Below are 13,136 nucleotides of genomic sequence, written 5' to 3'. Positions count from 1 at the left end.
ACTAATCATTAGCCCTCTCGCTAATCATTAACATTCCCTTATGCTAGATTAGCATTCCCTTACACATCATTAGCATTCCTTCACACTAATCATTAGCATTCCCTCGCTAATCATTAGCATTCCCTCTCGCTAATCATTAGCATTTCCTTACGCTAATCATTAGCATTCGCTAATCATTAGCATTCCCTTACACTACATGTATTCCCTCACACTAATCATTAGCATTCCCTCACACTAATCATTAGTATTCCCTCACGCTAATCATTAGCATTACGCAAATCATTAGCATTCCCTCTCGCTAATCATTAGCATTCCCTCACACTAATCATTAGCATTCCCTTACGCTAATCATTAGCATTCCCTTATGCTAATGATTAGCATTCCCTTACACTAATCATTAGCATTTCTTCTCACTAATCATTAGCATTCCCTCTCGCTAATCATTAGCATTCCCTCACACTAATCATTAGCATTCCCTCTCGCTGTGCTGCAGGACCAACAGGTTTCGGGAACACCGAAGGGCGTCTTTCACTGAGTTCATGACCTTCCAGAAGCAATTGATGCCTGCCTCAGTGTGTGTCCACCCCTAGATCAGAGCATGCTCTGTTCTGCGGCTGCTAGGGATAAACCCTTTCATTCACCTCCACACTCTCTCAGCAAATCCACAGTCTGCAAAGAGGTGGGAGGCTGTTTCTTCCTCATCATGGCTATCCCAAAGACAGCGTGTACAGGGGGTGAGATGTCATCTGTAGTGTAAAGCTCTGACTATGAGGGCTCCTCTCACCGCCATCCAAGCAAAGTCATAGTGCTTGTTGGTGATGAGCCATTCTGCCAGGTTGTTTGAACCATTTGTTCAGGGAACAAGCCACAGGATCCATAGTGTCCTTGTCCCACATTGTCAGCAGGAACATTCCACACTGACCACTGCCTGATGGACATGTGGTTAAAGGTGTTTACTTAGAAAACAGTGAGGCTCCTAAACTGGGTGGTATTTAACCAGTCCATCTGGGACTGCCCCTGTGAGGAGGTGCCTGATACCTGTCTGGATGGGAATGGTGCATGATGTGAGTGACGTAGAGAAGTCCAAGCAAAGAGTTGGCAGAATGGTCATGAAATTGGTACAAACCCTTGTCCTTCATTTCATTTCACTATCCCATTCCCAGGAACACGCCAGCCAATCACAACCAGGCACCTAACAGCAAGAACCAATGATGACAGTAAAGCAAGGAACCGACCAATCACATACACAATTGTGACGCCCCCTGCCTTGGGACAGCTAGTTGCAGTTCACAATGAGAACATCACTGGGAATGTTTTCAGCTTCACTGAAGAAGACGTGAGTTTGTGTTTCATTTTCCTCTCTTCTCTGGAGAATGTGGCAGATTTCCACCTGGAAGCTGAGATTTGAGTATGGCCCAAGTTCCTCTGGAGTTCAGTGTAAGTCCAGAACCTTCGGTGGCAAGTCCAGTGGGGAGACAGCCCCTGAAACAGGACATGGCGACACTCACTGGCAAAGCCAGCGGGTAGACAAAGTCAAAGTCAGCACTTGCTCAAAGTCAGGAGCACCGTGGTAATTAGTGTAACAGCTCAGGGCAGCACAGTTCGGAGTCCACTGTACTAACTTGCCCATGGCATGTAGGTTTCCTCCGGGTACTCTGGTTTCCTCCCACAGTCAAAAGATGTACTGATCAGCAGATTAATTGGTGATTGTAAATTGTCCTCTGATTAGGTTAGGGATTAAGTCAGATGGATGCTGGGGGCAGCTCAGTAGGTTGGCAAGTGTCTGTTCTGCTCTGTATCTCCAAATAAATAAATAAATAAAGTTGCAGGAAAGGGGAGGCAGATTTATATTTATTTTTATTGATTTTATTTAGGGATACAGAGTGGAACAGACCCTTCCAGCCCAGTAAGCTGCACTGCCCAGTAATCACGTGACAATTTACAATGACCAATTAACCTACTAACTGGTACGTCTTTGGACTGTGCGTGGAAACTGGAGCAATCAGAGATCGTGGGGGGACCTACAGATGACGTTGGAATTGAACTCTGAACTCCGATGCCCAGAGCTGTAATATCATCCTGCTCACCATTACGCTACTACTGTGCAGAAAAATGATGATGCATTCGAGGTTGGCACTGTTCAAAACTCCATCCAGTCTAGGTGGAGGACGTCAAACTGAAAAGCTAAACCTGCAAGTGCAATACATCTGTTATAAAAGCAGAAATGATGCAAAATAACTGGTTAGGCAGCTTCTGTGGAGAGTGAAACAAAGTTAATATTTCAGGCCAATGACCTTTCACCAGAACCCAGCAATTTCTAGTTTTGTGCTGGCAGCAGCCAATGTTACTCTGGGTAGAGATCGCAAAGGCTTCACCACAGTCACCCACAACTCCACAGAATTAGGGGTTCTGCTGGATGGCTGGAGCACTGCAAACGTAGCTCCCTGTGTAAACATGAGAGTTCTGCAGATGCTGCAAATCCAGAGTAATACACACAAAATGCTGGAGCAACTCAACAAGTCAGGCAACGTCTATGGAGGGGAATAGAGTGTCGATGTTTCAGGCCAAGACCTGGTGAAGGGTCCCTGCCTAAAACATCGACTGTTTACTCTTCTCCATAGATGCTGCCTGCTCTGCAATGGACGGTCCCAAGCCCGGCTGCGAAAGAGGGTCGGGCATGGCACTAGCAACCCCATCCCACAGAAAAATTCAGTGGTGCAGACACTCCAACAGAAGCTCCAAAGATCCATCCTTGGGAGAGGAAGGATCTCTGATAGGTTACATCTCGAAAGACTGGCCCGGGACAGAGGTTTCTGGTGAGCTGCTGTTGGTGACCTCTGCCACAGTAGGCGTGATGGGAAGAAGAAGAGTAGATGCTGAGCTCCTTCAGCACTTCGTGTGTGTTCCTCTGTGTAAAATAAAAGACAAGAAGTTAAACCAGGAAACCATAGCCACCCCATTATAGGGAACAGATTCAACAAATTCAGACATAATTCATCATTGAATAGAAGGTGGTTACCGAACATAGATTAAGTGTAAGTCATGTTTGATTAACTTGAGTTGTTTGTATCAGGGGAGGGTTGATAAGGGTGGTGTAGTTGATTTTGTAAATGCGGACTTTCAAAATTTGATAAGGTGCCATGAGGCATTAGGAAAACTGGGAGTAAAGCAGGGGTTCCCAACCTTTTCTCTGCCATAGACCAATGTCATTAAGCAAGGGGTGTGTGGACCCCCAGTGTAGAGACTGCATGTAATATTAGATAAACAGAAAGCAGAGAGAATAGTGATGAGCAGTTGTGACCTAGGATACACTACTGTTCTCTTGCAATTGGTATTAATTCCACTGTCTGTTTGGTAAGTACTTTTGTTATAAAGTAGGCTTGACATGACATTTTTACAACATTTGTATAGTTTACTAAGCTGAGAATTGTAGTAAGCAGTGCAGGAAATCACAGGTTTCAAGTCACAAACAGATTGGCGAAAGGGGTGGACATGAGCCAGATTGTCTTGAGACGATAAGACTGTAAGACGCAGAAGTGGAATTATTCCATTCGGCCCATCGAGTCTGCTCTACTATTCCATCATGACTGATTTATTATCCCTTTGAACCCCATTCTCCTGCTTTCCCCCGTAACCTTTGTCACCCTGACTAATCAAGAACCTACCAACCTCTGCTTTAAATATACCCAATGACTGGGTCTACACAGCCATAAAACTATAAGAGATGGAGCAGAATTAGGCCTTTTGTCTCATTGAGTCTGGTCTGTCATTTGATTAAGGCTGAACCATTTCCCTCTCAACCCCATTCTCCTGCCTTGTCTCCGTAACCTTTCATACTCTGACTGATGAAGAACCTATCAACCTCTCCTTTAAATACTCTGGCCTCCATGGCTGCCTATGGCAATAAATTCCAGATTCACCATCCTTTGGCTAAAGAAACTCCTCCTTGTTTCTGTTCTAAATGAACATCCTTCTACTCTGAAGCTGTGCCCTCTGGTCCTAGACTCTCCCATTATTGGAGACATCTTCTCCACATCCACTCTATCCAGGCCATTCAATATTCAATAGGTCTCAATGAGATTCCCCCTTAGTCTGTCCCTAAAGCAGCGAAATTACACATTCTGTTTGAAAATATGAGGGGATTGATATTAACGTTAATGCCTCCTGGTTCCTGATCAAATATATTAGATGTTACAGTTTCGAAGGGGTGCAGGAGTAGGTCTAAAGTGTTGAAAATATTGAGAAGGTTGTTTATAATTGGACACAGGAAGTTAAGTTCTATAAACCGGGGATAGATTTCATCTGCAAGAATGTTACATGAATCATAAAACTGATATCAACGGTTTGACACCAGCTGGAGTGTTGAATCCATTTTTTAGGAAGGATGTGAAGACTTTGGGAAGGAAATGAGGGCTCTGTGGATTGACTGGGCAGGGAGGGATTGTTCACCAAGGAGAGATTCATCATAGGGGCCATCTGAATCCAGAAAGGCTGTTTCTGTGGCTGTAAGATCAAGGGACTAGAGCATTTAACTGGTGAATGAACCAGGAGCTGCAAGTTACAACCTAGATGACCCATGGGGTGCTACGGCCGCATAGCAGTTAGCGTGACACTATTGCAGGTTGGGGCGTCGGAGCTTGGAGTTCATTTACAGCGTCCTCTGTAAGGAATTTGTATGTTCCTTGCTGGGTATGCATGTGTTTCCTCTGGGTGCTCTGGTTTCCTCCCACAGTCCAAAGATGTACCAGTTAGTAGGGTAATTAGTACTGGTAAATTGTCCCATGAATAGCCTGGGGGAAGATCGGTGGGTTGCTGGGTGGCATGGGACATTGGGCCAGGGTGGCGTGGGACATTGGGCCAGGGTGGCGTGGGTCATTGGGCCAGGGTGGCGTGGGACATTGGGCCAGGGTGGCGTGGGACATTGGGCCAGGGTGGCATGGGTCATTGGGCCAGGGTGGCGTGGGTCAGAGGGGCCTGCTCCACACTGGATCTCTGAGTAAAGATTCATCTTTACTTTCAAAGGGGATTTTCTGGTTTAACACAAGGAGGAGCATTGCAGTACTTTTGGTCTTCTGGCAAGACTGCTACTTCCTTTAAGAGAGAGAGGTGATGTGGGTCTAATGGAAAGCGATGGGCTGAGTGGCCTCCTGCGGTGGGACTGGACCCCTGTGGAAAAGCTGCCTGGTACAGCAGTGATAGGCCTGGTGGGATCAGAGGCAGAATAGAGGCGAGGAACAAGGACACAAAAGAAAATATCAGATAAATTACCCTTGCGTTCTGAAGATTGGAGATGTAGTTTAAATAGTTGTTGCTGAATTATATCGCTCTGACTTTTGCTATTGTTAGTGCCAGAGGAGATAAATGAGTTTCTGAAATCACATTGCTCATACTTCATGCTGGAAGAACGTAATTAATTTCACCAGTGAACACAGTCATACACTGCATCACTTTTCATCTCCAACCAGACTGAAATAAATGGCCACCATTACCTTAGCTGTCAGATTATCATGAAATTATTCACTCTCTGCCTGCTCACAGAACAATTTCCTTCAAGGTTCTGGTCCTAAAGATGTTAAAATGTCAGAGCCAAGGACATATTTAAGAAGTCAAGCAGCTCAGTAAATTCTCACTAGGTTAGAGATCGATTAATGTTCTGGTAAGGTGGCGGTATGCGCAAACACAGTGGCTTCTACAAGGCCAACAAAAGCTGAAACGTATTTTTAAAACGTTTTTTATGATTGCTAGACCCCACTGAGCATTAAGAACTTAAAGTACTGCGGGTCTATCCCATCAGCGAGTTGCTGGTTGAAAAAGAAACTGAAGGAGCGGGACTTGGTGTGGATTGTGCGGCTGCCTGCATCCGGGAGTCATCGGAGGAGCTGATGAATGAAGGCAGTGTGCAGTCTAACAGCGAGTGATCGTCTTTGTCACTTTTCTTGTCATCACAAGACCCCACTGGACATTGTTAATGTGGCATGCTGCAATGCCTGGTTTATTGGCAAACAGCATCACTTTCCTTTTGGGTGCCTCCGTCACAGCAGGGACGGCTTCAAGCCACGGCGTCGTCTGTCAGCATCCGCCCAGGAGAGGCGTCAGAGTAGGGTGCTCGACCAGAGTGCCCGAGACGGTGTGGCCTTGTGTCCATCAGTGCTGTTCCCAGTCTTCACTGGGCAGAGGATAAGACATCAGGCCACGGGAGCAGAATTGGGCCATTTGACCCGTTGAGTCTGCTCTGCTATTTCATCATGGCCGATCCATTTTCACTCTCAGCCCCAATCTTCTGCCTTCTCCCTGTATTCTTTCATGCCTTGACTAATCAAAAATCTATCAACCTCTGCCTTAAATATACCCAATGACTTGGCCTCCACAGCTGTCTGTGGCAACAAATTCCACAGATTCACCATTCTCTGACTAAAGAAATTCCTCCTCATCTCCGTTCTAAAAGGATGCCCCTCTGTCCTCTGTTGTTAAACTCTCCTACCACAAGAAACATCCTCTCTACATCCACTATATCCAGGCCTTCAATGGTTCAATTTAATATGAGAGAATGTATACACTATACAACCTGAAATTCTTACTCTTCACAGACAGCCACAAAACAGAAGAAGAACCTGCATGAGATGCTGTGGAAAGTGCAGGGCCTACGGCTGGAGAGACTTCAGCGTCTGTGTACTGTGAGACACACATCAGAACCTCTAGGCTAAAGTGACCAAAGACACTTGCAATTTCTACAGATGTACTGTGGAGAGCATTCTAACTGGCTGTATCACTGCGGTGGGGGGGGGGGGGGTTCTCCTGCACAAAATCAAAATCAGTTGTGAGAAGTATTGTAGGAAAGGCTGCTGACTTTAGGGCCTAGATCAAAACATGGAATTATGATATTGTGGCCATTAATGAGACTTGGTTGCAGGAGGGGTAGGATTGTCAGCTCAATATTCTGAGTTTCCATTGTTTTAGACATGACAGAGTGGGAGGGATTAAAGGAGGAGAGGTGGTGTTACTAGTCAGGGAAAATGTCACAGCAGTGTTCAGTCAGAATAGACTGGAGAACTCGTCTAGTGAGGCTTTATGGGTGGAACTGAGGAATCACTAATAGAGCTATATTGCAGACCACCCAAAGGTCCATGGGATTTAGAGGAACAAATCTATAGAGAGATTGCAGGCTTTTGCAAGAAACATAAGGTTGTTATAGTAGGTGATTTTAACTTTCCACATATTGACTGGAAAACCCATACTGTAAAATAACTAGATGGGATAAATTTTGTCAAATATGTTCAGGAAAATTTCTTTACTTCAGTACATAGGAACCCCAACTAGAGAGAGTGCAATACTTGATCTCCTAATAGGAGATGAGACAGGGCAGGTGACATGTTTGTGTAAGGGGACACTTTGCATCCAGTGATCACAATGCCATTAGTTTCAAAGTAATTATGGAAAAGGACAGGTCTGGTCCTCAGGTTGAGATTCTAAATTGGAGAAAGGCTGATTTTGATGCTATCAGAAAGGACCTGGCAAGTGTGGATTGGAACATGCAAAGGACAAAGTTGGTCCTCTGGTTGATCATCTATGCGTGGAGCCAGAGGAGACAGGGGATATCTTAAATGGATATTTTACGTCTGTATTTATTTGGGAGACAGACACTGAGTCTATGATGATGAGGCCACCATCGTTCAGGGTCGACCATGGATCTTGTGTTCCAGTTGTCTAGATAGGCAAGCCAGTACAATATGGAGAGAAAGCTGTTGCCCGTGTAGCAAACTCCCCCACCCCACTCATCTGATGACGCCAAAGGAATGGCAGAGACCGATACAGTTTGGCACCAGCAGCTTCACAGGAATTGATAGCGTTGAACTCAATGTAGATCTGCCTTAGGGACTCCAGCTCCGGATGTTTCCTTGGGGTTTACTCCCAAAGCCTTCCCCATGAGTGGATAGAGCAGCTAAACAGCAGAGGTTTGAGATCAGAGTTTTCCTTCTCCTAGATGAGCTGCCAACCATGACCCAAGCCGAGTCTCCAGAAGTGAGGCAAAGCAACTGCAAGGTCACGGATCCTATACAGATTACAGAGGAGGAGGTGTTTGCTGTCTTGAGTCCAGTTAAGGTGGATAAATCCCCAGGGCCTGACAAAGTGTTCCCTCAGACCCTGTGGGAGGCAAGTGCAGAAACTGCAGGGGCTCTAACAGAGATTTTTAGATCATCCTTACCAACAGATAAGGTACCAGAGGATTGGAGGATAGCTAATGCTGTACTGCTGTTTAGGAAAGGCTCTAAAATTAAACCATGAAATTATAGGCTGGTGAGGCTGATATCAGTAGTGGGAAAGTTATTGGAAGGTATTCTAAGGGCCTGGATATACTGTATATAGATATGGACTGATTAGGGATAGTCAGCGTGGCTTTGTGCAATGTGGGTTGTGGTCTAACCAGTCTTGCAGAGTTTTTTTTGAGAAAGTTATCAGGAAAGTTGATGAAGCCAAGGCAATGAATGTTGTCTTCATGGACCTCAGCAAGGCATTTGACAAGGTCCTGCATGGGAGGCTGGTCTAGAAGGTTCTGTCACTTGGCATTCAAGGAGAGGTAGTAAATCGGTTAGACATCGGCTTTGTGAGAGAAGCCAGAGAAAGTTAGTACATAGTTGGCTCTCTGACTAGAGGAGTGCTGCGGGGATTGGTGCCGGGTTGGTTGTTGTTTGTCATCTACGTGAATGATCTGGGTGATGATGTGGCCAACTGGATCAGCAAATTTGCGAATGACACCAAGATTGGAGTGTATTGGACAGCGGGATTGTACCAATTGGAAAAATGGGCTGAAAAATGGCAGATGGAGTTTAAAGCAGACAAGTGTGAGGCATTGCACTTTGGTGGGACCACCCAGGGTAGGTCTCACACAGTGAACAGTAGTGTGCTGTGGAGTGTGCTAGAACAAAGGGATCTGGGATGTAGGTCCATAATTCATTGAAAGTGGTGGCACAGGTAGATGGGGTCCTAAAGAAAGTTTTTAGCTCATTGACTTTCATAAATCAAAGTATGGAGTACAGGAGATGGGATGTTATGTTGAAGTTGTATAAGACATTGCTTGGGTCTAATTTGAAGTACTGTGTGCAGTTTTGGTCACCTACCTAGAGGAAGGATGTAAATAAGGTCGAAAGAGTGCAGAGAAAGTTTACAAGAATTTTGCCAGGACAGGAGGACCTGCGTTATAAGATTGAATAAATAAGGACTTTATTCCTTGGAATGAGGAAGATTGAGGGGAGATTTGATAGAGATGTATAATTATGAGGGGTGTAGGTGGGGTAAATGCAAGCAGGGTTTTTCTGCTGAGGTTGGGTGGGACTACAACCAGAGATCATGGGTTAAAGGAGAAAGATGAAAAGTTTAAGGGGAATATGAGGGGAAACTTCTTCACTCAGAAAGTTGTGAGAGTATGGAGAGAGCACCAGCCTAAGTGGGGCATGTGAGCTTGATGTCAACATTGAAGAGAAATTTGGATAGGTACATAGGTGGCAGGAGTAGGGAGAGCTACGTTCCAGGTGCAATTTGATGGGAGTAGGCAGTTTAAATGGTTCAGCGTGGACTAGATGGGCTGAAGGGCCTGTTTCTGTGCTGTACTTTTCTATGACTCTATGTCAGGCTGATAAACGCCCTACCCACTACCCCACCCCTCCACCACTACATACACATCAGCTAAATTCACTTTATGTACATACAAGTAGTCTATGTGTATAACATTTACTTGGACATTGTGTTTGATAGAATTGCATTTACGTTTATGTTTATTGTGATTTGTTTATTATTATGTTCTTTATGTAATCATTTCTTTCTCCTTTACATGAGTGTACTGAAGAATGACAATTATCGAGGTGTGACTGAAAGGGCTTGGGGCTGCTGTTGAGGATTAGGGTTGGGAAGCTCCTCCAGTACCGACACGCTAAACCAAGCAGCTTCTTCCTGTGTCTCCGACTCCTATGATTCATGCATTCCTGCCTCTGCACTTTAATTCATTCCATGATATGTGCAGGTTTAATTTATCATGCCGCCCAAGATACACAGACTTGCAGATTAATCAGCTGCTCAGCTCTTTGCTGCCACACCTAATTTCCAGGAACTTTATGTCTAACACCAGGAGAGAAATAGAAGTTGTTCTAGGCGATATGCATGTTACATTGGATCTCCTCTTCTCAAGCACTGTCAGAAATGTGCACCAACAGCCTTCAGGATTTTAACCCAAGTGAATGAACTGACATCCTTGACATACATAAGGAGTAAAAATCTTTACATTACATCTCCATCTAAATGTACATGTGCAATCATAGTAATTTATAATAAATAGAACAGTCAGTGTAATATAGGGTACACTTAAATCAGCGTGAGTTAATCAGTCTGATGGCCTGGTGGAAGAAGCTGTCCCGGAACCTGTTGGTCTTGGTTTTTATACTGCAGTACTGTTTCCCAGATGGGAGCAGCTGGAATAGATTGTGGTTGGGGTGACTCAGGTTCCCAATGATCCTACGGGCTCTTTTTACACACGTGTCCTTGTAGCTGTCCTAAAGGATGGGAAGTTCACAACTACAGATGTGCTGGGCTGTCCGCACCACTCTCTGCAGAGTCCTGTGATTCAGGGAGGTACAGTTCCCATACCAGGCAGTGATGCAGCCAGTCAGGATGCTGTCAATTGTGCCCCTGTAGATAGTTGTTAGGATATGGGGGCCCGTACAAAACTTCCTCAACCGTCTGACGTGAAAGAGGCACTGTTGTGCCTTTTTCACCACAGAGCTGGTGTGTACAGATGATGTGAGGTCTTCGGTGATGTGGATGCCGAGGAACTTAAAGCTGTTTACCCTCTCAGCCCAAGATCCATTGATGTCAATAGGGGTTAGCCCGTCTCCATTCCTCCTGTAATCCACAACCGGCTCCTTTGTTTTTGCGACATTGTGGGAGAGGTTGTTATCTTGACACCACTGTGTCACAGAGATGACTTCTTCCCTGTGGGCCACCTCGTTATTGTTTGAGATAAGGCCAATCAATGTAGTGTTGATGACAAATTTAATTAGCAGATTGGAGCTGTGGGTGGTGATACAGGGAGTAAAGGAGGGGACTCCGTACGCAGCCCTGAGGGGTTCCCGTATTGGTTATTTCCTGAGATGATCATTGGCAAGTCCTGTACTCATAAAGTCATAGAGCACAGAAACAGGCCCTTTGGCCCATCTAGTCTGTGACAAGCTATTATTTTGCCTAGTCCCATTGACCTGTACCCAGACCACAGCTCTCCATATCCCTCCCATTCAAACTTCTCTTAAACGTTTAAATCAAAATTGCATCCATCACTTCCACTCTCTCACAGCCCTCTGAGTGAAGACGTTTCCCCTCATATTCTCCTGAAACATTTCACCTCTCACCCTTAACCCAGGACTTTGAGTTCTATTCTCACCCAACCTCAGTGAAAAAAGCTTGCCTATCATTGCTTCTGAACAGAGATCAGAATCAGGTTTATTGTCACTGACATACAGTATGTCATGAAATTTGTTGTGTTGTGACAGTAGTTCAATGCAAGGCATAAAAATTACGATAAGTTACAATAAGAAATAAAATAAATAAATAGTGCCAAATAGTGAGGTAGTGATGAGTTCATGGACCATTCAGAAATCATTCAGTGGAGGGGGGGAATCACTGAGTGCACCTTCAGGATCCTGGCCCTCCTTGTTGGTGGCAGAGTGAGGAGAGTGGCCGTCTTTCATCATGGACGCCGCCTTCTTCAGGCACTGCCTTTTGAAGATATTTGAAGGGAGGTTGTGCCGTGATGGTGGGGAGGGTTGTGTCCCTGATGGTGGGGAGGTTGTGCCCGTGATGGTGGGGAGGGTTGTGTCCCTGACGGTGGGGAAGGTTGTGTCCGTGACGGTGAGGAGGGTTGTGCCCGTGATGGTGGGGAGGTTGTGCCCGTGACGGTGGGGAGGCTTGCGTCCCTGACGGTGGGGAGGGTTGTGTCTGTGATGGTGGGGAAGTTGTGCCCGTGATGGTGGGGAGGGTTGCGTCCCTGACGGTGGGGAGGGTTGTGTCTGTGATGGTGGGGAGGTCGTGCCCGTGACAGTGGGGAGGGTCGTGTCCCTGATGGTGGGGGGGGGGGGTTGTGTCCGTGATGGATCTGGCTAAGTCTACAACCCTCTGCAGCCTCCTCAATCCTGTGTCTCGGATACTCCATAGCAGGCAGTAATGCAACTTGTCTGAATATTCTCCACTGTATGTCTGTAGAAATTTGTTATGGAGTTTTTGGTGACATACCAAGTCTTGAACTGCTGACAAAGTACAGTATAGCTGCTGGTGAGCTTCCTCATGATTGCGATACTGGAGCCCCTCAGGGCTGCGTATGGAGTCCGGTTGGGCCCAAGGTAGACCCTCTGAGAGGTTGACACTCAGGAAGCTGAAGCTGTTCACCTTTCGCACTGCTGATACCTTGATGAGGACTGGTGTGTGTTTCCCTTGACTTCCCCTTCCTGAAGTCCATCAGTTCCTTGGTCTAGCTGATGTTGAGTACAACAAGGTAGTTGCTGTGATTCCACTCAGCTAGCCATCTACACGCCTCATCGTCAGCATCATCGGACTGTCACCAACCCCAGAATATGTGGGTTTAGGTTCTGATGAGATCTGGGGTCACTGGTGTAACTATGGGCTCTGTGACCTGACCCCAACCTTTGACCCTGGAGGCAGCTGATACTCCTGGTACTGCCAGAGTCCAATAACAATGATGGATTTAGCTGGTGGAGTGGGGCAGGGGAGGGTAGGCTGTATAAACACGCGAGGGTGAGATGCTGTTAGGAGGGGTGGGACAAACTCGAGAAAATCTGAAGATGCTGGAAATCCAAAGCAACACACACAAAGTGCTGGAAGAACTCAGCAGGTTAAGCAGCATCTATGAAAAAGAGTAAACAGTCAACGCTTCGGGCCGTAAGAGATTGGTGAAAGAGATTAAGGGCTGGAGAAGGGGGAATCTGATAGGAGAGGACAGAAGGCCATGGAAGAAAGGGAAGGGGAAGGAGCACCAGAGGGAGGTGATGGGACGGGAAGGTAAGGAGGTAAGGTGAGAGATGGAAACGGGAATGGGGAATGGTAAAGGAGGCAATTACTAGAAATCGATGTTCGCTCCA

At 46.0% G+C, this 13,136-nt stretch overlaps 1 protein-coding gene across 1 annotated transcript in view; it reads left to right on the top strand.

Moving 5' to 3' along the window:
• LOC134358616 (chondroitin sulfate proteoglycan 4-like) overlaps positions 1–13,136 on the top strand; it is a 205,597-nt gene that overhangs the window by 180,643 nt on the left and 11,818 nt on the right. Inside the window, exon 8 of the mRNA XM_063071058.1 lies at positions 1,164–1,336. Within this exon, the coding sequence (XP_062927128.1) occupies positions 1,164–1,336 (173 nt within the window). The remainder of the gene's footprint in view (positions 1–1,163; positions 1,337–13,136) is intronic.

Source organism: Mobula hypostoma, chromosome 18, assembly GCF_963921235.1.
Source record: "Mobula hypostoma chromosome 18, sMobHyp1.1, whole genome shotgun sequence".
NCBI classification, from domain to species: Eukaryota; Metazoa; Chordata; class Chondrichthyes; order Myliobatiformes; family Myliobatidae; genus Mobula; species Mobula hypostoma.
Note: the sequence above shows the minus strand (reverse complement) of the source record. Positions and strands in the feature narration are given on the sequence as shown.